The sequence below is a fragment of the Bradysia coprophila genome (assembly GCF_014529535.1).
Source record: "Bradysia coprophila strain Holo2 chromosome IV unlocalized genomic scaffold, BU_Bcop_v1 contig_5, whole genome shotgun sequence".
Classification (NCBI taxonomy): Eukaryota; Metazoa; Arthropoda; class Insecta; order Diptera; family Sciaridae; genus Bradysia; species Bradysia coprophila.
In genome coordinates, this window is record NW_023503374.1 from 467,701 (window position 1) to 489,328 (window position 21,628).

Sequence of the window (21,628 nt, forward strand, 5' to 3'; positions counted from 1 at the left end):
AAGACATTTCAAGTTTAGTTAAAGATTGTAGATTTAAGAATTGTCAAATATACGTCTAACAATCGTATATCTCTCATTACGTTTTATTATGTCCTGACAGATGGTACGTCCGACATTATGACAAATAAATTAATCGTTTGAACTGAAGAGAAGTACTTTTTTTACTTTAATAACTTAATACAAATATTATTATATACGTAACAAAAAACATATATATTTCTTCTGACATAAAAAGAGACTGACAAAAAAAGGAAAGTGAACTCTCACTCTTAATCAATCATATTTCACCCAAAGTCATTTCATTTAGTCGCAGAATGGTTAGTGTTCTTAGACAAATTAATATAAAAGACAAAAACGGACCCATACGAATTTTGTACATAATTAGACCGAAAACATTTTTTCCCAGGCTTCTTTTACGTGCTTATCATGGAAGTTTTTCCATGTGAGAAATGAATTTTTCAATATTTTCTTTACAATAAACATTTAGAGGCTCAAAGTATTTGATTTTAGTATAAAAGAAAGAATCATTTGTGAACGGAAAATGATTAAATCGACTTTTCGTTCCCAGTTCATATCACAGCTGCTGACGTTAAATGTGTGAAAATCACTCTCCATTGACAAATATATCTACTCGACTGTGTCAAAATGTGTACAGCTTGAAATTGTTGTTGTGAATTATTTTTTACACATACGCATTGAAACCTTAGACGAACTATATCGACTGGAAGTTACGAACAAGATTACGTAAAAAATGTGTCTCCAACATGAAATACGCAGAGGGATTCTTTTGAAAAATAGCCTACCGAAATCGGGTGTATTTTCTAGTGGAACTTTTTATAGGTACCTAGAAAGGACTTCGACCCTAGAAGCGAAAACCACTCTCAAAAAAATTCTTCGAAGCTTTTATGGCTGGTGAAAGGTGATCGAAAGCCGAAAATTTGCCTTATTTGGCCCAAAAGCACATCAAATTACCTTTCAAATGATACCCCACACCACCATGTACGGCTCGTGTAACTGGAGAAATATTAGTAAGAAAAGTGCAAGTTTTCTGTTGAAAACTTCAACTGCACATATTTCAGTGTGGATTAATTTTAAAACCAATGAGTCTCTATTTGACTCAATAGTACATGTGATTACCTTTCTAATGACACCCCACACGACCATGTACGGCTCGTGTACCCGAAGACATTTTGGTACGAAAAGTGCAAGTCTTCGGTTTTTGATCCCCTTTCACCAGTCACAAAAGCTTCGAAGAATTTTTTTGAAAGTGGTTTTGGGTTCTAGGGTCGGAGTCCTTTCTAGGCACATATAAAAAAGTCCACTGGAAAATGCGTCCGATTTCGGTAGGCTGTTTTTCAAAAGAATCCCTCGCAATGCTTGATAGTGTGAGAGTGGGCAAAATTAGCGCGAAGAATTTGAATTTGTTTACCACACAACATTTTTACGGTGACGATGGAATCATTCAGAGACCGGAAGTGTTACTCGAAAAGAGTTGATTAAGAGAACATACTTTTGACATAATTAAAAAATATAAACACTGCTAATGCACTCTCTAAAAATACGCGTCTGCAAAACGCACTTCAAGCATGCGTGGTTGTCTAATTAGAGTACTAAAACGGGACAATGTATCAAACAAATGTAAAAAAATCTGAAAACGTTTTTCATACAAAATAGTACTCTATTTGACAGCTGTCACTTGAACCACTTTTGCTTGAAATGCGTTGGTCTGCACCATATTTTTACTATAAATTAATGATTATTTGTCCATTGTCCTGAATATTAAAAACAAAACTTTACAGTCGTGGTAATTGAAAATTCATTGCTAAATGCTACAACGCCTACATGTATTGGTGTAATATTCTACGAGAAATGGTACGAAATATGCATTTTGTACAAATTGATGTTGCGGACACATTTTATCGTACGAAATACCAGTCTAGCAATAATTTGTCTAAGATTGAAACGTTTACAACATATAAAATTGCGAGTGTAAAGTTCGTGCATTCTGTTTCATGAATTCAAATTTTTTCTTCATTGATCTGTTTATTAAAATAGTACATTTCGTACCTAGGACTAAAGGTCTTTTTTAGTGTGTGAGAGGTTTCCAGACAGAGCCGAAGGCGAGGTCTGCAATCGAATACGCTAAAAAAGACCGTGGTACGAATAGTATTTTTCATATTGGACGTAGAAAAATTGCGGCAAAGTCGCACTTTTCGGGTCCTAGCTGCGAAAAAAGATTTATTCCTCACCGGGTCCCTCAATCCGCTCGCTCTACATTTTTCGAGCGTTTCAGCTATCATACATGATTGGGAATGAAAAATTTTGGAACTTTTCTTTTTTGAAAATCGAATGTAATTTTGTCGAACGGAGCTATTTTTTCTGACACAAAGGCCTGGACTAAAAATAAAGCGGCCCTACACTCGAAAAAACCATGTTTAATCATGTCCTTTCTTTTTCGAATACATTTGTCATGTAAGCAGAAGCAAAAATGAGTATGAATCCAACTTAAACACAAAAGCGTACGCTTCATACATTTTTGAAATTTTCTTCATACATTTTCGCGTGCAAGGGGGGAGGGGGGTCTGAAATTTCGAATTTGGTGCGTGCGTAATTTGTGAATGGCCCCTAACGTCGAGCAAGTCGTATCAAACATTGAAACTTATGTATTTATTAATGGTATAGGCAAGAGGCCGTCTTTATTGATCGTTACCAGTATTATATAGGCATTAAATGATTCAATGGACTCTTCTGAGTAATTCACACGACTGTCTTGAAATAATTTCGTTTTCGTGCTGTTCAAACTGGGGTAGTTTTTGATTGATATCTCTCACAATAAGAAACGTATCTGAAATTATAGTCGTTGATAGGAATTTTACAGACACACACGATGAACTTTTAAAAATTTGGAAAAGAAGAAAAAAACTACAAACTTCTCAAAGTGTTTACAAAAAGTACACGACCTGTATGACATTGATGTCGTTGGACAGGTAATGGCCTCAACAAATAAACCTTGCGCGCCCACTCCTCCAGGAATCCACAAATTTGGTTCAAGTGTACTACCGCTTTTTATAGCTTTTATTTAATTTCTTTTGACATTTGAAATAATAATAAGTCAAGTCGAACTAGCACGTGTTCGACGTTTGAACAAAGAGCTGTCACAGCTCTGGCTTTGTGAGCTTTCGAATCGACTACTTTTTCTTTCTTTTTAAGTTAAAGACATAACCAATAAGTTAACTCAATGGAAAAATTAGCAGACCCTATGTTAACTTGATTTATCACAGTGGTTGCTCTTGTGCCTCAGATAATATCATATATTATATATATAGATAGATATATTTTGTCATAGGGATAATATAGCAACCTCTACTAGGAAACTATTTTCTAATTTTAAATTAATGTGATTTACGGTTAAAATCGATCGTTAAGTTATTGTAGCGCTGAATTTTTTTTTGAATCGGACACACCATTTTTGTTTCCGGACGTTTATGGTGCTATCGATACGGAATATCAAGGTGATCATTTCGTAGAAGAAGTTTTTTTTGAAACGACCTCTCCAGTTCGGGGCGACTTTAAGAAAATTTCAAAATCATGACCTTTTCAGAAAATTTTACCCCGGAATTCACGTGGGTGCGGTCGAAATTCAAAATGGAAAGTGCGGAAGTCCTTCAAATGTGGCGTCATTTTCAAACAATGAAGCGTTGAAATGTATTTTTCGGTTCACTTTTTCATCGAATCGTTCACTTAAAATTCAAATTTTAGGCACACTTACGGCGCGGCGTGAATTAAACGACCCTGCCGATTTGGATTTAATGGTAGTTTGCAGAGAATTGAATCCAAAAGAAAGTTCTTGAAGATTTTTTGAAAAAATTGAAAGACCCACTCCCAATTTTTAGCCCCGTACGAAGTACTGGGGGCTTATAAGATTAATATGCCGTTTGTAACACGTCGAATTGGAAGCAGACAGTAAGGGCAAAGCATTTGGTTATGTTAATAGATGACGAATCCGCAATAAAAAAAATGTCCGTCCGTCCGTCCGTCCGTCTGTGACCCCTCTAGCTTGAGCAAATCACAACCTTTTTTCAAAATTCTTTTTTTCCCCGATTGGTATCGACAAAAGTAAGGTCAAGTTCGAAAATGGGCATGGTAGGGTCGGCCCTTCCAGAGCTAGGGCCCTATAGGTGTTTTTCAGTCTTTCGACGATATCTACCGAAATACGCACGCAATAGCTGCTTGTGATATATCAAATAAAAGGTATTGACGAGTAGAACAAAGTTGCTGAATGTTGTTTTTGGGTAAGATGCAACGCGGACTTGTTGGGAGGGCTCTAAGGTCGTTACTCGGCCCTAAGTGTTTTTTGCACATAAATCGAGTAAATCTCATCCGATTTTGCTAGATTTAGTTTTTTATGTAAGGTAATTGAATACCGAAAATAACGTGGCGAAAAAAGTTTCAAATTTGGGCCCTTGGACTAAGGACGCTTCTCGGCCCTAAGTGTTTTTTGCACATAAATCGAGTAAATCTCATCCGATTTTGCTAGATTTAGTTTTTTATGGAAGGGAATTGAATACCGAAAATAACGTGGCGAAAAAAGTTTCAAATTTGGGCCCTTGGACTAAGGCCGCGACTCGGCCCTAAGGGTTTTTTGCACATAAATCGAGTAAATCTCATCCGATTTTGCTAGACTTAGTTTTTTATGGAAGGTAATTGAATATCGAAAATAACGTGGCAAAAAAAAGTTTCAAATTTGGGCCCTTGGACTAAGGCCGCCACTCTGCCCTAAGTGTTTTTTGCACATAAATCGAGTAAATCTCATCCGATTTTGCTAGATTTAGTTTTTTATGGAAGGTAATTGAATACCGAAAATAACGTGGCGAAAAAAGTTTCAAATTTGGGCCCTTGGACTAAGGACGCTTCTCGGCCCTAAGTGTTTTTTGCACATAAATCGAGTAAATCTCATCCGATTTTGCTAGATTTAGTTTTTTATGGAAGGGAATTGAATACCGAAAATAACGTGGCGAAAAAAGTTTCAAATTTGGGCCCTTGGACTAAGGCCGCTACTCGGCCCTAAGGGTTTTTTGCACATAAATCGAGTAAATCTCATCCGATTTTGCTAGACTTAGTTTTTTATGGAAGGTAATTGAATATCGAAAATAACGTGGCAAAAAAAAAGTTTCAAATTTGGGCCCTTGGACTAAGGCCGCCACTCTGCCCTAAGTGTTTTTTGCACATAAATCGAGTAAATCTCAACCGATTTTGCTAGATTTAGTTTTTTATGGAAGGTAATTGAATACCGAAAAGAACGTGGCGAAAAAAGTTTCAAATTTCGACCCGACAATACTTTTATTAGAAACGTCCGTCAATTCTCTACAAACTACCATTAGATCAAAATCGGCCGTGTCGTTTAATTCCGAGGTAAGTTTTTTTTTTGAAAAGGTCGTGATTTTGAAATTTTCTTAGAGTCGCCCCGAGCCGGAGAGGTTGTTCTTCTACGAAATGCTCACCTTGAAATTGCCTATCGATAGCACCATAAATGCACCATAAACAAAAATGGTGTGTCCGATTCAAAAAAAAAAATCAATAAAGGAAATCGATCAAATTAAAATACAAACTTACTTTTTTCAAATACATTTTTTATTTTAAGATAAGCGAAAAAAAGACTGCTCAAATTGCACAGCCAGTAAAAATTGATCTTTTCAAAAACACTAACAAAAACAAATTAGTCAGGAAACAGCAATCTTTTACTAGGCCCCACCTCTTGGGTGGGTCAGGTCCCTTGACTGGCTATTTTTTCTCTATAATTCCAGCCTTAGTTTTCTAACCATTTTTAAATGAGGTGGTGTTTTTGAGATCACAAAATTAAAGTCACATGAAAAGGTGATGTCTCTTTTATTCAGAAAACAGCAGTCATCACATGCTTCATTTTACTCATATTTATTTAATTTCCTGAAGAAACAAAAAGAGCTATGAGTTGAAGGTCCAGCGAGCGATGTCTTACTCCTAAGTTGAGTCTCCTATATAGTCTACTAAAAGCGCTGAACAGGTGGCGCATTTCTTGCTTACCTCTTGAAAAAAAAAACTCATGTGAATTACGGCTCTGGCAAAATTCACACTCGTGCAAACACTTTAGGACCGAAAAATTTCTTTTAAGAACGCGATTTCACGCAAAAATTGTCGTATATCGCAGATTACCAGTCCAATAAAGTCCAATGTTCGAATTTAACCACATGAATTACGATACTGGTCGAAAACACTTAATATTTTCAAATCTGCGATTTTCGAAGCCTCTGAGAATTACTCGAGTGATCGTGTTATCAAGCAAGCAAGATTGTTCTAGACTTCTAGATTGTTCGACCAGAAATCCGGATTCACTTACTCGTCGAATAATTTTTTTTTCTGGAAATCCGTTGCAAAATTGTCGCGGTAACAAGTTGTGTTTACAATTATACTTCAACCTCACTACCCCAATATTATCCATCTACGAACTTAAAATCGGGTAAAAGTTACTTAAGTTATCACGATAACAAGGAAAAGCGTCTGAGTATAATTTGGCGTATTTCCTGCCTACCTCTTGAAAAAATATAACTCGTGTGAATTACGGCCCTCGCTTCGCTCTGGCCACAAAGTTCACACTCGTTCAAACATTTTAGGAACGAAAAAAATTCTTTTAAGAATACGGATTTCACGCAAAAATTGTCGTATATCCCAGATTACTAGTCCAACGTTCGAGTTTAACCACATGAATTACGCTACTGGTCGAAATTGATTTTTGAAGCCTCTGAGAATTACTCGAGCTATCGGTTTCTCAAGCAAGCAAAAACTCTTTTGGGAAGTACTTCTTAATTGTTAGACCAAAAATCCAGAATTTCACTACTCGTCAAATAAGAAATTTTTCTGGAAATCCGTTGCAAAAATGTCGTGATAAACAAGTTATGTTTACAATTACTCCAAACTCACTAATCCAATATCATTCTCTGTCAATTAAAACAAAAAAATTGAAAATCGGGTAAAAATTACTCAAGTTATCGCGCGATAACAAGAGAAAGCGTCTGTGTAGAATTTCTCCCATCTCGTTGTTCGAACATTATCCATCTGCAAACTCAGCCTCAAGATTTTCAATCTTCGTCGATTAAGACAAAATCTTTGAAAATCGGATAAGAATTATGGAAGTTATCGCGGTAACAAGTAAAAAATCTCTTGAGAATTACTCCCATCTCATTACTCCAATATTGCCCATCTACGAACTTAACTTCATGATTTTCATTCTCCGTCGAATAAAACCAAAATTTTGCAAATCGGTAAAGAATTACTCGAGCTATCGAGTCCACAAGGAAAAGCGTCTGTGTTAGAGATGAGCGGGCCGACCTTTTTTCAATGCCCAACCCGACCCGGCCCGATCCAATTTTTTGAACCCGAGCCCGACCCGACCCGAGAATTTCTAAGCAAGACCCAACTCGGCCCGTATTTTTTAAATGAACGAAAAAACCTAAAATTGTTATATTTGAACAAAAATAAGTGTCCGCATATGACCTGACATCCAATACAATAAATTAGTCAACATTTTGAAAATATTTATTTGATCTCTTTATCTTTCAATTTCACAAGAAAAAGATGACAAATTAAATTTAAAGGAAGTTTACCTGTATCGAATCAGTTACAGTCATTTTACAAAAAAAATTATGAAAAATCAACATAAATATGTTTACCTTTTCAGATTGCGCTTAGCGCATTAATTATGTTATTATTTAAATTAAATTGCACAAATATTGATTTTTTTTTCATAATTTTATGAAAAAAATTCAGATTACGTAATTCACGTATCAACCATAAAATATGACTAGCCAGAAAGACCGAATTTTATTGCAATAATGGCACAATTAAAACCTTTTTCAGTGTTTACAGTGTCTACCTCTGTGAGAATTCTATGTAGTTATTGGAAAGTCTCCTAATTCTTTTTAAATTCAAAATGTTCGAATGACAATGAAAGTTGAATCTCTTAACAGATCATTGAAAAAAAAATAAGTTTTCTTTAACTCTCCATCACAATTAAACATTATTAACATTAACAATATTCCAGACTTTTAAATCTAAGTTTAGCCTGAACCTGAACGTTCTGATTTTTTTTTTAAAGTACGAAATTCCCGGGCAACCCGAATCTTTGTTTTTGAAACCCGAACCCGCCCGAGCCCGACTAATTTTTGAAACCCGGACCCAAACCCGGACGGGCCGGGCTAGGCCGGGTCGGGTAGGCGAATTTCGGGCGGCCCGCACATCTCTAGTCTGTGTAGAATTTCTCCCATCTTGTTGTTCTAACATTTCAATCTTCGTCGAATAACACAAAAAATTTGAAAATCTGATAAGAATTAGGGAAGTTATCGCGGTAACAAGGAATAAAATTCTCTTGAGAATTACTCCCATCTCATTATCCCAATATTGCCCATCTACGAACTTAACCTCATGATTTTCATTCTCCGTCAATTAAAACCAAAATTTTGCAAATCGGTAAAGAATTACTCGAGTTATCGAGTCCACAAGTGTACGGACGTTTTCTGTATTTAACGTTTTTTGCCAATGTAGAACATTTTCAAAATATCAAAGTGAACTTAGCGTTACGGACATTTAAGGGTATTTTCTTTCATAAGACCCTGACTTTCAGTCAAGGGAATAATTGATTTCGATAAATAAATCTATTTTAGGAAGATAATACTTCAACAACATATGGAAAAAACGCAATTTTATGTTTTTTAAACTGAAATGAAAATCAACAAAACTCACATAACATTTAACGCAGCAACAACAACAATCGGCTATGTTATGACATGGCTCCGATGTCCCTTTGTTATTGTTTATATGTGTTAGTAAATGAAAGTTCTAAAAAAGAAACAGTTATCCTGACAGTCTCTTGACAGCCTTTTTGAATATTGAAAAATATTTGAAAAAAAAAGTCGTAGAAAATTATTAAAATGTTTTTTAAAAATATTTTAATATCGCAAAAAAACATAGCTAACGCCGACCTGTACGAAACGCCTATTCGTATCAAAAGCCTTTATTGTGAAACTCTTCATTTCTCTTACTTCATTTTCTTCTCTGCTGAAAAGCTATACGCGCTTTAAAATCACTTGCATAATCCACTCTTTGCCTTGCTATCATCAACAAATAAATTGCCGGAGGCAATATAGACAGCCCCGTACGAAGTCAAATTTCATAAATTCCTATTTAAACAGCTATATACCGCTATATTTACCTATATTTCACTGTAAAAAAACATTTCACAGAGGAATATGCTATTATATAGCTCTATATGCCTGTATATAGCTCAATATAACTTCTCTTCTTCTTCTTCTTTTTCAGCCTGTTTCTATCCACTGCTGGATGTAGGCCTCTCCAACTTCTTTCCATTTCGTACGATCCATTGCCATTTGCTGCCAGTTTGTACCTGCAATATTCTTAATTCCGTTTGTCCATCTCTCTGGTGGTCTACCTATAGCTCGTCTTTTATATGGTCGCCAGTTCATGATCTTTTTGGTCCAACGTTCGTCTGTCCTTCTTGCAATATGTCCCGCCCAGCTCCATTTCAGAGATGCTATTCTTTCCATGACATCAACGACCCTGGTTTGTTGTCGAATCCATTGATTCGTCATTCTGTCTCTGAGTGTTATTCCGAGCATACTCCGTTCCATGGCTCTTTGTGTCACTCTCAATTTATCTTCGGATGCTTTTGTTAAAGTTAACGTTTCCGCTCCATAAGTGAGCACTGGAAGGACACAAGTGTCGAAAACTTTGCGTTTCAGACTATTATTCATTTTGCTTTTGAAAATTAGTCTGAGTTTTCCGAACGCTGCTGCAATATAACTGTATATAGTTATATATAGAAGTCCACATATGGAACCCCCCACACATACCCAATTACTTCTCTGTTAACAGAAACTCTCTAAGTACCATTTTCCCCAAGATATTTCAATTTCCAATCCAATCCAATTTCAAAATCCAATATGGCCGCCGGCAGCCATTTTGTTAGGAGACCGGAAATAGTTCTGACGCTTTACATTCGTTAATACCTTTCAAACAAAAAAAAAATTCTTGAAATTCGGTCAAAATTTACTTGAGATATTGACAAAATACTCCACGTTCACTGTACGGCCGAGTAGCCAGATAAGAGCTCACTCCAAGAGACCTAGCTCACGCTCCGGAAAACATAATTTCAAAAACTTTTTTTTCCTTGATTGGTACGGTCAATACCTATCTAATAAAGCGAAAACAGACGAAATATGTTCAAATGTGGCCGACCTACAAGCAAAAACTGCTTGCCGCCCTGTGCCTGTTTCACACCAAGGGGTCTAACTCACGAGTCGGTCATCCGATTTCCATAAACTTTTTTTTGTCGATCGGTATTGTAAATACCTTTTATTTGACATATCACTTACAAATGTAACGTTTAAATGTCCGGAGATATCTTCGAAAAACCGTAAAGCACTTATTGGGCCACAGCTCGGGAGGGGTCGATCCAAAATCACTCATCTTCGAACTTAGCCTGTCTTTTGACATTACCAAAAGGGAAAAAAAGAATTTTCAAAATCGGATGCGTTTTACTCAAGTTATCGTGCAGACAGGCAGACGGACAGACGGACTTTTTTTTTCACTGATTTGGCATCTCTAGACAACCACAATAGGTTTCCCCTTACTCAGGGAGTCCAATTCGACGTGTTACAAACGTATGCGTAAACCTATAAGACCCCAGTATTTCGTACGGGTCTAAAAACCTGTAAACGCAGGATGGTTTTATTTTGTATAAATAATGTGATTAAATTATAAAAATGTTATCTGTTTCCCGACTAATTGACGATTAGCAACAAAGGGTGCGACCCGTATCGAAAAGAAATCGAACGTACCTTTTTACATAAAATGAGGCGAGAATTGTTTTTTGTGTGAAAATTTTGTCCGATATTCAAATATTTCAAGATAGAAAGTTGGGTAATCTGTTGAACGTGAAAGTGAAAAGTTTTTTTTTAAGAAAAATCATATTCGAAAATATGAATAAAGGGATTAAAATTATTTTTACACAAAAGAAATGTCAATCATTCATTTTTACAACTAATTTTCTTCGGTTTCTATATTGTAATAACATCTATCAACTTCAAAACACCCACCAACAAACATACCTAACAAGACTATGGAATACATAAAAAAAAACAAAACAAATATATAGGCTCTTAAGCTTGAGTCATATATACGCGATGAAGGTTTCCTTCGGGTGACTTTCCCCTCTCATTTTCTTATTCCTTCGTCGAAATATTCGTTGGGACAATAACAATTATGAAAGGAATTGTTGATTCGATTTTCAGCATCACTAGGTCATTTTATGAATATACAAAAAGAAAGACTTTGTCTTTGTCGTGAGAGAAACACTGATTGATTCTTGTAAATCTTCAGGATTAAATTATGTACATGAAAATATTATTTTGATGAAAATTTATTTCTCGGAAAATAATTTCATACTTATCGATGATACGTAAAAGAACGTTTGTGAAATGTTTAATGAAATCGACAAAAATGTAAATGTGCAAACAGACAAGAAGAAGACACGTCCTGATAATGTTCTTATTTTCAGTCAACATTTTGGGTAATTGTGAAAAGTGAATAACATGTCACCGAAGAGTTTAAGTTGTTCAGATGAGCAAAATCGCCGAATAGGTACGGAAAATTGGCAGTTTTAAAATGATATGACTATATTTATAAATACGTAATCTTACTTTTCTTTTCTTTTAAGACCTTCTCATTGGTTCTTACTTTACCTTTGAATTCCGATGATTAAACAACTCGTGGTGGTCAAAAGGTTTGGAGAGCATTTGTTTCATAACACAAATTTAGGCATTCAAACAGAAAGTTTTTGAATTTAAGATTCGTAGATTTTTCTATGCAACAGTCTCAGCATCTAGATTATTCTAATAAGACTATTCTCTACGTCTAAAATGATTATCCTAAATAATCTAAAGATTTTCATTATGTAAGTAAAGTAATGTACCAAATTCGGATTGAAACAAATGTTCGCACGATGTTAGTGATACATTCGACTCATATGAGACTCTCTTTAGTTGTATTGTTGACGATAATAAACAAACCACTGTCAGGCCTCTCACTCTAAATTTGAACTCCTTATTAAGGAATTAAGGAGGTTTTAGCACAAAAATAAGGAGAAATAAGGAAATTGTTGGTTGAAATTAAGGAAAAATGAGGAGAAATTTTTCGATAAAAATCGAAATTTATCTAAGATACAGTAATTAGTCGGGAAACAGACAATATTTTTATAATTTAATCACATTCTTTATACAAAACGAAACAATTCTGCGTTTACAGAAATTTTTTGCGATAATTAAAATATTTTTTAAAAGCATTTTAATAATTTTGTACGACTTTCTTTCAAATATTTTTCAATACTCAAAAAGGCTGTCAAGAGACTGTCAGGAGACTGTCGGTTTTTTAGAACAGTTTAGAACTTTCATTTACTAACACATATAAACAATAACATAGGCACATCGGAGCCATGTCATAAGATAGCCGATTGTTGTTATTGCTACGTTAAATTTGATGTGAGTTTTGTGGATTTTCATTTCAATTTAAAAAATATAAAATTGCGTTTTTTCCATATGTTGTTGAAAAGATTGCTGTTTCCTGACTAAATTAGTAGTAAACTCAAAAGGAGTGACATCCTAAGCAGCTAAAGCTGCTTAACCATCATCCTAGGTTTTCTTCATGAGATAGATAAATCGTTTGTGAAATTTTTTTAAGCAGACACACTTGCATCACTGACCCGGTGCAAAAACTACAGTGTGCATAATCTGTTGAAATTAATCCTTCAATACTTATAATTTACTTTTGTGTAGGACCTTTGGTGATTTTACATAAAAATTAAATTCACTCCATCATCACGGCAACGCTAATCATCTCGGTAGGTGAATTATTTGTATTGAAATAAGCAATAATTATCATTAGATGTAGTGTGTCCCCCGCGTTTCTTTCTTTGGATAACCGCTCCATAATTTAGAGTATACTAACCATTAACGACTTTTTACAGCATGAACATTGAAAATGAAAGAGAAAATGGACACACGATGGCTATGATTCTTAATTTCAAAAATTGACTGAAAATCATGTCCGGAGCGATAGCGAAGGACTTGACGCAGTCTAACTTCCAAAAAAAGAACGAAGAAATTTTTTTTAGACGCGGCAACTATATATAGGCGAGAATTTAAGTTTCTTTCCTTTGGCCTGTATCACCACAAATCCTATTCTATCTTATTCGCTCTTCAAACGAGCAAAACGAGCTATCACTCGACTATGTAACTTTAAAATTGCCGGAGATACATCGTTTTGAAGTTGGTCATTTTGATAGAAAATGCACCAAATTAACGTTTTCAAAACAATCAAAATCTTTCAACTTACTCTGTATGTTTCTATCTATCTGTCTATCTGTCTATCTATCGACGGTCGATCTCGGAAACTAGTCAGCCAATCTCCATGAAATTTTGCAGGAACCTCAGGGTGGGCATAAAAATGAAAATGTGATACGCCATTACCCAGGAAAAACCAGAATTTTGTTTTATTGGCCTCGAAGTGGTTTCTGAGTGTGGTTTTCGAGGGTCGGGAACGCGTTTTCGGCTGTAGCTTAGCTGTATTGAAACCTACAGAGGTGTGCGACCCATCAAATGAAAGGTATTCGTAACACGATTCGAACAAAAAAATAATTAAAAAAATCGGGTCAGATTCGTTTCAGCTAGAGTGATTAGAGTGACCAAATTTTGAGCTACTCGAGCGTAGGATGAAAGGACTAATATTTTTTTTGGTTATGAGAGATAGAGAATTACTTTCTTCGGCAAAGTCTCAAAGTTTTACGAGCAGAACAGAGGGGCATATGTGAAAAATGTCGAAAGTTGGAAATGGGTGGGTCAATCAATTATGTTTTTAGAGGTATTTCTTGAATGGTGGCAGATAGAGAGTTACTTTCTTCGGCAAAGTCTCAGAGTTTTACGAGTAGAACAGAGGGGCATACGTGAAAAATGTCGAAAGTTGGAAATGGGTGGGTCAATTGGGGTTTTAGAGATATTTCTTGAATGGTGGCAGATTTTCGTCAAATTTCGATTTTCGTCAAATTTTCGATTTTCGTCAAATTTTCGAATTTCGTCAAATTTTCGAATTTCGACAAATTTTCGATTTTCGTCAAATTTTTGAATTTCGTCAAATTTTCAAATTTCGCCAAATTTCCGAATTTCGTCTTTCGATTTTCGTCAAATTTTCGATTTTCGTCAAATTTTCGATTTTCGTCAAATTTTCGATTTTCGTCAAATTTTCGAATTTCGTCAAATTTTCGAATTTCGTTACGTCTAAAATGATTATCCTAAATAATCTAAAGATTTTCATTATGTAAGTAAAGTAATGTACCAAATTCGGATTGAAACAAATGTTCGCACGATGTTAGTGATACATTCGACTCATATGAGACTCTCTTTAGTTGTATTGTTGACGATAATAAACAAACCACTGTCAGGCCTCTCACTCTAAATTTGAACTCCTTATTAAGGAATTAAGGAGGTTTTAGCACAAAAATAAGGAGAAATAAGGAAATTGTTGGTTGAAATTAAGGAAAAATGAGGAGAAATTTTTCGATAAAAATCGAAATTTATCTAAGATACAGTAATTAGTCGGGAAACAGACAATATTTTTATAATTTAATCACATTCTTTATACAAAACGAAACAATTCTGCGTTTACAGAAATTTTTTGCGATAATTAAAATATTTTTTAAAAGCATTTTAATAATTTTGTACGACTTTCTTTCAAATATTTTTCAATACTCAAAAAGGCTGTCAAGAGACTGTCAGGGTACTGTCGGTTTTTTAGAACAGTTTAGAACTTTCATTTACTAACACATATAAACAATAACATAGGCACATCGGAGCCATGTCATAACATAGCCGATTGTTGTTATTGCTACGTTAAATTTGATGTGAGTTTTGTGGATTTTCATTTCAATTTAAAAAATATAAAATTGCGTTTTTTCCATATGTTGTTGAAGGATTATCTTCCTAGAATAGGTTTAATTATCAAAATAAATTATAAAAGATTGCTGTTTCCTGACTAAATTAGTAGTAAACTCAAAAGGAGTGACATCCTAAGCAGCTAAAGCTGCTTAACCATCATCCTAGGTTTTCTTCATGAGATAGATAAATCGTTTGTGAAATTTTTTTAAGCAGACACACTTGCATCACTGACCCGGTACAAAAACTACAGTGTGCATAATCTGTTGAAATTAATCCTTCAATACTTATAATTTACTTTTGTGTAGGACCTTTGGTGATTTTACATAAAAATTAAATTCACTCCATCATCACGGCAACGCTAATCATCTCGGTAGGTGAATTATTTGTATTGAAATAAGCAATAATTATCATTAGATGTAGTGTGTCCCCCGCGTTTCTTTCTTTGGATAACCGCTCCATAATTTAGAGTACTAACCATTAACGACTTTTTACAGCATGAACATTGAAAATGAAAGAGAAAATGGACACACGAGGGCTATGATTCTTAATTTCAAAAATTGACTGAAAATCATGTCCGGAGCGATAGCGGAGGACTTGACGCAGTCTAACTTCCAAAAAAAGAACGAAGAATTTTTTTTTAGACGCGGCAACTATATATAGGCGAGAATTTAAGTTTCTTTCCTTTGGCCTGTATCACCACAAATCCTATTCTATCTTATTCGCACTTCAAACGAGCAAAACGAGCTATCACTCGACTATGTAACTTTAAAATTGCCGGAGATACATCGTTTTGAAGTTGGTCATTTTGATAGAAAATGCACCAAATTAACGTTTTCAAAACAATCAAAATCTTTCAACTTACTCTGTATGTTTCTATCTATCTGTCTATCTGTCTATCTATCGACGGTCGATCTCGGAAACTAGTCAGCCAATCTCCATGAAATTTTGCAGGAACCTCAGGGTGGGCATAAAAATGAAAATGTGATACGCCATTACCCCAGGAAAAACCAGAATTTTGTTTTATTGGCCTCGAAGTGGTTTCTGAGTGTGGTTTTCGAGGGTCGGGAACGCGTTTTCGGCTGTAGCTTAGCTGTATTGAAACCTACAGAGGTGTGCGACCCATCAAATGAAAGGTATTCGTAACACGATTCGAATAAAAAAATAATTAAAAAAATCGGGTCAGATTCGTTTCAGCTAGAGTGATTAGTGACCAAATTTTGAGCTACTCGAGCGTAGGATGAAAGGACTAATATTTTTTTGGGTTATGAGAGATAGAGAATTACTTTCTTCGGCAAAGTCTCAAAGTTTTACGAGCAGAACAGAGGGGCATATGTGAAAAATGTCGAAAGTTGGAAATGGGTGGGTCAATCAATTATGTTTTTAGAGGTATTTCTTGAATGGTGGCAGATAGAGAGTTACTTTCTTCGGCAAAGTCTCAGAGTTTTACGAGTAGAACAGAGGGGCATACGTGAAAAATGTCGAAAGTTGGAAATGGGTGGGTCAATTGGGGTTTTAGAGATATTTCTTGAATGGTGGCAGATTTTCGTCAAATTTTCGATTTTCGTCAAATTTTCGATTTTCATCAAATTTTCGATTTTCGTCAAATTTTCGATTTTCGTCAAATTTTCGAATTTCGTCAAATTTTCAATTTTCGTCAAATTTTCAATTTTCGTCAAATTTTCGATTGTCGTCAAATTTTCGAATTTCGTCAAATTTTCAAATTTCGCCAAATTTCCGAATTTCGTCAAATTTTGATTTTCGTCAAATTTTCGATTTTCGTCAAATTTTCGAATTTCGTCAAATTTTCGAATTTCGTCAAATTTTCGATTTTCGTCAAATTTTTGAATTTCGTCAAATTTTCAAATTTCGCCAAATTTCCGAATTTCGTCTTTCGATTTTCGTCAAATTTTCGATTTTCGTCAAATTTTCGAATTTCGTCAAATTTTCGAATTTCGTCAAATTTTCGAATTTCGTCAAATTTTCAAATTTCGCCAAATTTCCGAATTTTTGTTATAAACTGTTATAAAAAGCAGTGTTCTAAAACTTCTAAAACGACTGATATCCCAACAAAAATCTCTTCGAGAAAAGTGTGATGCAGTCTTTGAAGTACAATTTCTAAAATAAATGATATCGCTAGAGTTGACGCTTTCAGCTTCGTTACGCAAAAATTAAATTTTACACCCAATTTTAGTTCAAACAAGCTGGCTTAGTTTTTCTCATTATCTGCCAAATAGTTTTTACCAAAAAAAAATTTGACTGGAAACAACCAAAATTTTACCAAAAAAATCTGCGTCGCAAAGTGGCAAATGTTCAGGAACAGACCAGCAAGAAAATTTATCTTCCACATGCGACGCAGATTTTTTTGGTAAAATTTTGGTTCTTTCCAGTCAAATTTTTTTTTGGTAAAAATTATTTGGCAGATGATGAGAAAAACTAAGCCAGCTTGTTTGAACTAAAATTGGGTGTAAAATTTAATTTTTGCGTAACGAAGCTGAAAGCGTCAACTCTAGCGATATCATTTATTATAGAAATTGTACTTCAAAGACTGCGTCACACTTTTCTCGAAGAGATTTTTGTTGGGATTCTGAATCTTTGAAAAATTGGTTCAAGAAGTTTTACATTTATAGCCTATGCGATTCATTCGCCATGTAACGGGGTAAAGTGGCCATTTAATTAAGATCCGTTCGAACATCGCAAAAGATTATTTAAAATTTAGGTCAATCCACGAAACCATCTATTCGTTCCAGATTTTTAAAGGTAAAACTGCTTTCCTATAACAATATGTAAAAGGATGAATTCAGTTGAACCGAAGCAAATATTTCACTTTAAAATTATTGAAAGTGTAGTAAAATAGATGGTGTCAAACAATTTACAATCTTCACAGCGATCCCAAAAATTCGATTTTTTTTACATAGACTTAAAAATTTGCAATGTTAATTTTGTGTATGTCAACTTAAACATATTGAATGGCAAAATAGTACAACAATCAGTCAGTATCCCGTTGCATGTGAAGTTATGAACTTTTTCGAATTTAAGCGCTCACAAAAATGAACGATTTTTTACACCTCTTGATCTAGTACGTTCAGTACTGCCATTTTGACGTATTGAAAAAGCGAAATTCGCAGGTAATTTAATTCATAAACATGCATCGAAACAGGCACATCCAAATTTTCGAATTCTTTTAGGAAAATGATCCAGCATCAACTGTTTACATTAGATTAGATCAGATTATTGCCGGTCCAAACTTTGGGAAATAGATTTTTGTCTTAGAATCGATGCGTTATGATGATATTGTCGTATACAAAATCCAAGCGACATAAAGATCTCTACTGTAAAATGAAATTTTGGTGCCGCACATTGAGACTCTTGGAACATCGAGTGACTTAAAATCTCAAATCGATCTACTGACCTCGGACATAAAAATTTTGTTCAAGGACCCCCCTCAACTTTCTTTTGTGAATATTTTCTCTGAAGAGACCAAAACTCTACGACGCCATCTTGTCGCCGTACCAACGTCAAAGTTGTTGCTATATTTTGGCACATTTCCGACGAATTTTTTGATATGCACATCAATCGATAGGTATTTACAGTGGCATCCATCGACAAATTTTAGAGAAAATCGAGAAAAACTGTCAGAAAAAGCAGTTTTTTGCTATTTGTGGCCGCTCACAGGCTACTGGCTGCTCCCGTATGTATTTTATTGGAAGCGCCGACATCAAAAACCCTTTAGACACAAATTTCACTCCAATCTATTGATTTTACGCGAAATGACAGCTATTTTAACTTTCAAAAATTCCGACTTAGAAGCCACCTAGCGGCCAAGCGACGCATAAAAAAAAATTTGATCGTTAGGTCCGAGGTTCGGCCTTGGCCCTAACCTAGGTCTCAAGCCGACTTTTCCACATCTCATCACCCAACAGAACACTACTACCTAATTTTTAGATTTTTAAAAAGAGCGATGAACTTCGGGCATAATTTTTTAGATTGTTGTAAAGTCATGTATTAAGAGCGCAGTCCGCCTCAACTTTAAAATAAAACGCATTATTGTTTATTTTGACGTATCGTTTTTGTAAAGTTGTATCGTAAAATTCACTTTTATCACGATGAAAATTTGGCAAAAAATTTTGGGTTTCTAAAATAATGTCGTAAATTGTTGGTTTTATTTGAGAGGTACTTCGTACGGGCTTTCATAATTGCGCTATGCGCAATTTTAAAAATGAACACTTTCAGTAAATTTGACGCATTTTCAGTAACAGACGCATTAGAGGGTTGTAGACATATTAGGGTTCCGGGCGTATTACGGCTACGGACGTATTATGGTTACGGACGAAATAGGATTACGGGTCGTACGGGGCTAAGTCGTAGCAAACGCTCCGACTGTTCTGATGCCTTGTTTTTTTCTTAATTTTGATTTCCGTCGATGAAATTTGCGAAAAATAAGGAAAATAAGGATTTTTTAATAAGATAAGGAGGTGTGAGAGGCCTGCACTGTTGCCATTTTTATCTACTCCTGATAACAAAATTAACTTACTTTGTTTACATGGACCAGCTGGTCGAACAGCTGAATCAAAATAGTGCACAAAATTGAAAGTCAGTCACTGTAATTCAATCAATTTAAGATTTAATCCACTGGATTTATGAAAATATTGAACAACAATCGGTAGTTTAATTTTTATTGAAGAAATGCGCCATGTTTTAACCTCGGATTTTTCACAGACAACAGTATACTCTAATATGAGCATAAAATCGAAATTATTGATGAAAGATGAAGGCCGTTCTACTAGTTCTTTTCTAATTATGTTTTTGTTACCATAAAAATTGCATTTGATTGAAACATTACAAAAACGAATTAATTTAGCTCAACTTATTTTCGCTGTATGTGCCATTGGGGTTAATAGTCATTTTACGACCAAGAACAAGTTAGGTGTGTCAAAATGTCAAAAATGTGTTAGAGCTAGCCTAAATTTCATAGAAATTACTTAAACATACAGTGATTCAGCCCGATTTGCTAGTTTCTTTAGTTCACGTTCCTTTAATTTCAGTATTATCGATAGAAAAAAAGATACAAAACCGGTGCTTTGCTAACGGAAGACAATTTCAAATGAAAAATTAGAAGAGAAAAGTTGAAATAATAAATTAAAATTTCTTTATCAGTACACCCTGTATTTTCTACACAATTTCTTTCGGCGTCATAGAAATAATTTATCGAAAAAAATGAATAAAGTATCAATTTTCGTTAGTTATCAAAAAATTTTATTTCAATAATTATCAATTATTATCATATTGATAACACTTACAGTGAACTATTAGCATGATACGTTTTGAAATAGTAGGCGGTATTCCGTTTGATGCAATACACAGGTATGCGCCCATATGAAGGCGATCCACTCTTGAGATGGTAAATGTGGAGCCGTTGTAACTTGTGGCTGTGAAGTATAGTTGAAAAAAATTCGTTAGGATTCAATTATTTGTAATTTTTTAAACCCACTGTGGGGCTGAACGAACTTAAATAAAATTGTAAGTTAACATCCCGGGTTTTTTCATAAGAGAGTTGGGAGTTGGGAGAGTTGGAAGTGCTATTCTAGTAAACAAGTTTTAGCAAAATCCCTTGAGCTGTTTCTGAGAACCAGCATCAGCGTCAGCCAGGGTTTGTGACACACTGAGGACTTAAGACTAACATTGGAATTGATAGAGGGACAAATTCTAAGACTTACAGTGTAAAAATTATTGCTCTCGATATTTTCTTCATAGAGCAATAGCAGCTAAAAGTCAAAATTTCAGCATGTTGAAAGACCGATATCTCCCTTACAAAGTAACTGAGGAAGCCTGTAAATGGTAATCTTTGATTTGTTTTGCAAATACTTTCGAATAGCAAAATAAATATTTTTGAATCGAAGTTTTCTGTTACATTTTCAGAAAATGTACTTTCAGTCTACCCTTGGCAAATTTCGGCCGTTTCTATACCGTTCTGGTAGGATTATTGCAGATCAATGTGTTGCTAATGTGATAGCCTGGGGTTTTAGCTTTACAACTATACCAAATATGCCATGCTTGATCCGGTACAAGAAATATTGATGAAAGTGTTTTGCATCGAGGTCGTTCTACTCGCAAATGAACTTCGATTCAAAAATATTTATCAGTCTTTCAACATGCTGAAATTTTGACTTTCAGCTGCTATTGCTCTATGAAGAAAATGTCGAGAGCAATAGTTTGTACACTGTAGGTCTTACAATTTGTCCCTCTATCAATTCCAATGTCAGTCTTAAGACCTCAGTGTTTCACAAGCCCTGGCTGATGCTGGTTCTCAGAAACAGCTCATGGGATTTTGCTAAAACTTGTTAACTAGAATAGCACTTCCCTCACCCAACTCTATTATGAAAAAACTCAGGATGTTAACTTACAATTTTATTTAAAGTTCGTTCAGCCCCATCGTGCCAACTCTTAATACATGTGACCGTCTTTTTCATTGTAAATCCAATAATTATCAATATATTTGAAATATAATAAAAATTAGAGGTTTATGACTTTGGAAGCGAGCCTCCGTTTGTCATTGTTGGCTTTAAATAAAAACATAGCTAACGCCGACCCGTACGAAA

General features: G+C 34.9%; 1 protein-coding gene and 1 long non-coding RNA gene across 3 annotated transcripts in view; one reads left to right on the forward strand and one right to left on the reverse strand.

Moving 5' to 3' along the window:
• LOC119071460 (neurotrimin) overlaps positions 1-21,628 on the reverse strand; it is a 116,499-nt gene that overhangs the window by 32,590 nt on the left and 62,281 nt on the right. For both annotated transcript variants that reach the window (XM_037176317.1, XM_037176316.1), the window contains exon 7: positions 20,330-20,458. In XM_037176317.1, coding sequence (XP_037032212.1) covers positions 20,330-20,458 — 129 coding nt within the window. The remainder of the gene's footprint in view (positions 1-20,329; positions 20,459-21,628) is intronic.
• Positions 1,839-21,389, forward strand: LOC119071470. Its single transcript, XR_005086665.1, has 3 exons — positions 1,839-1,964; positions 6,317-6,327; positions 21,379-21,389. It is a non-coding gene; the product is annotated as an uncharacterized LOC119071470 (long non-coding RNA).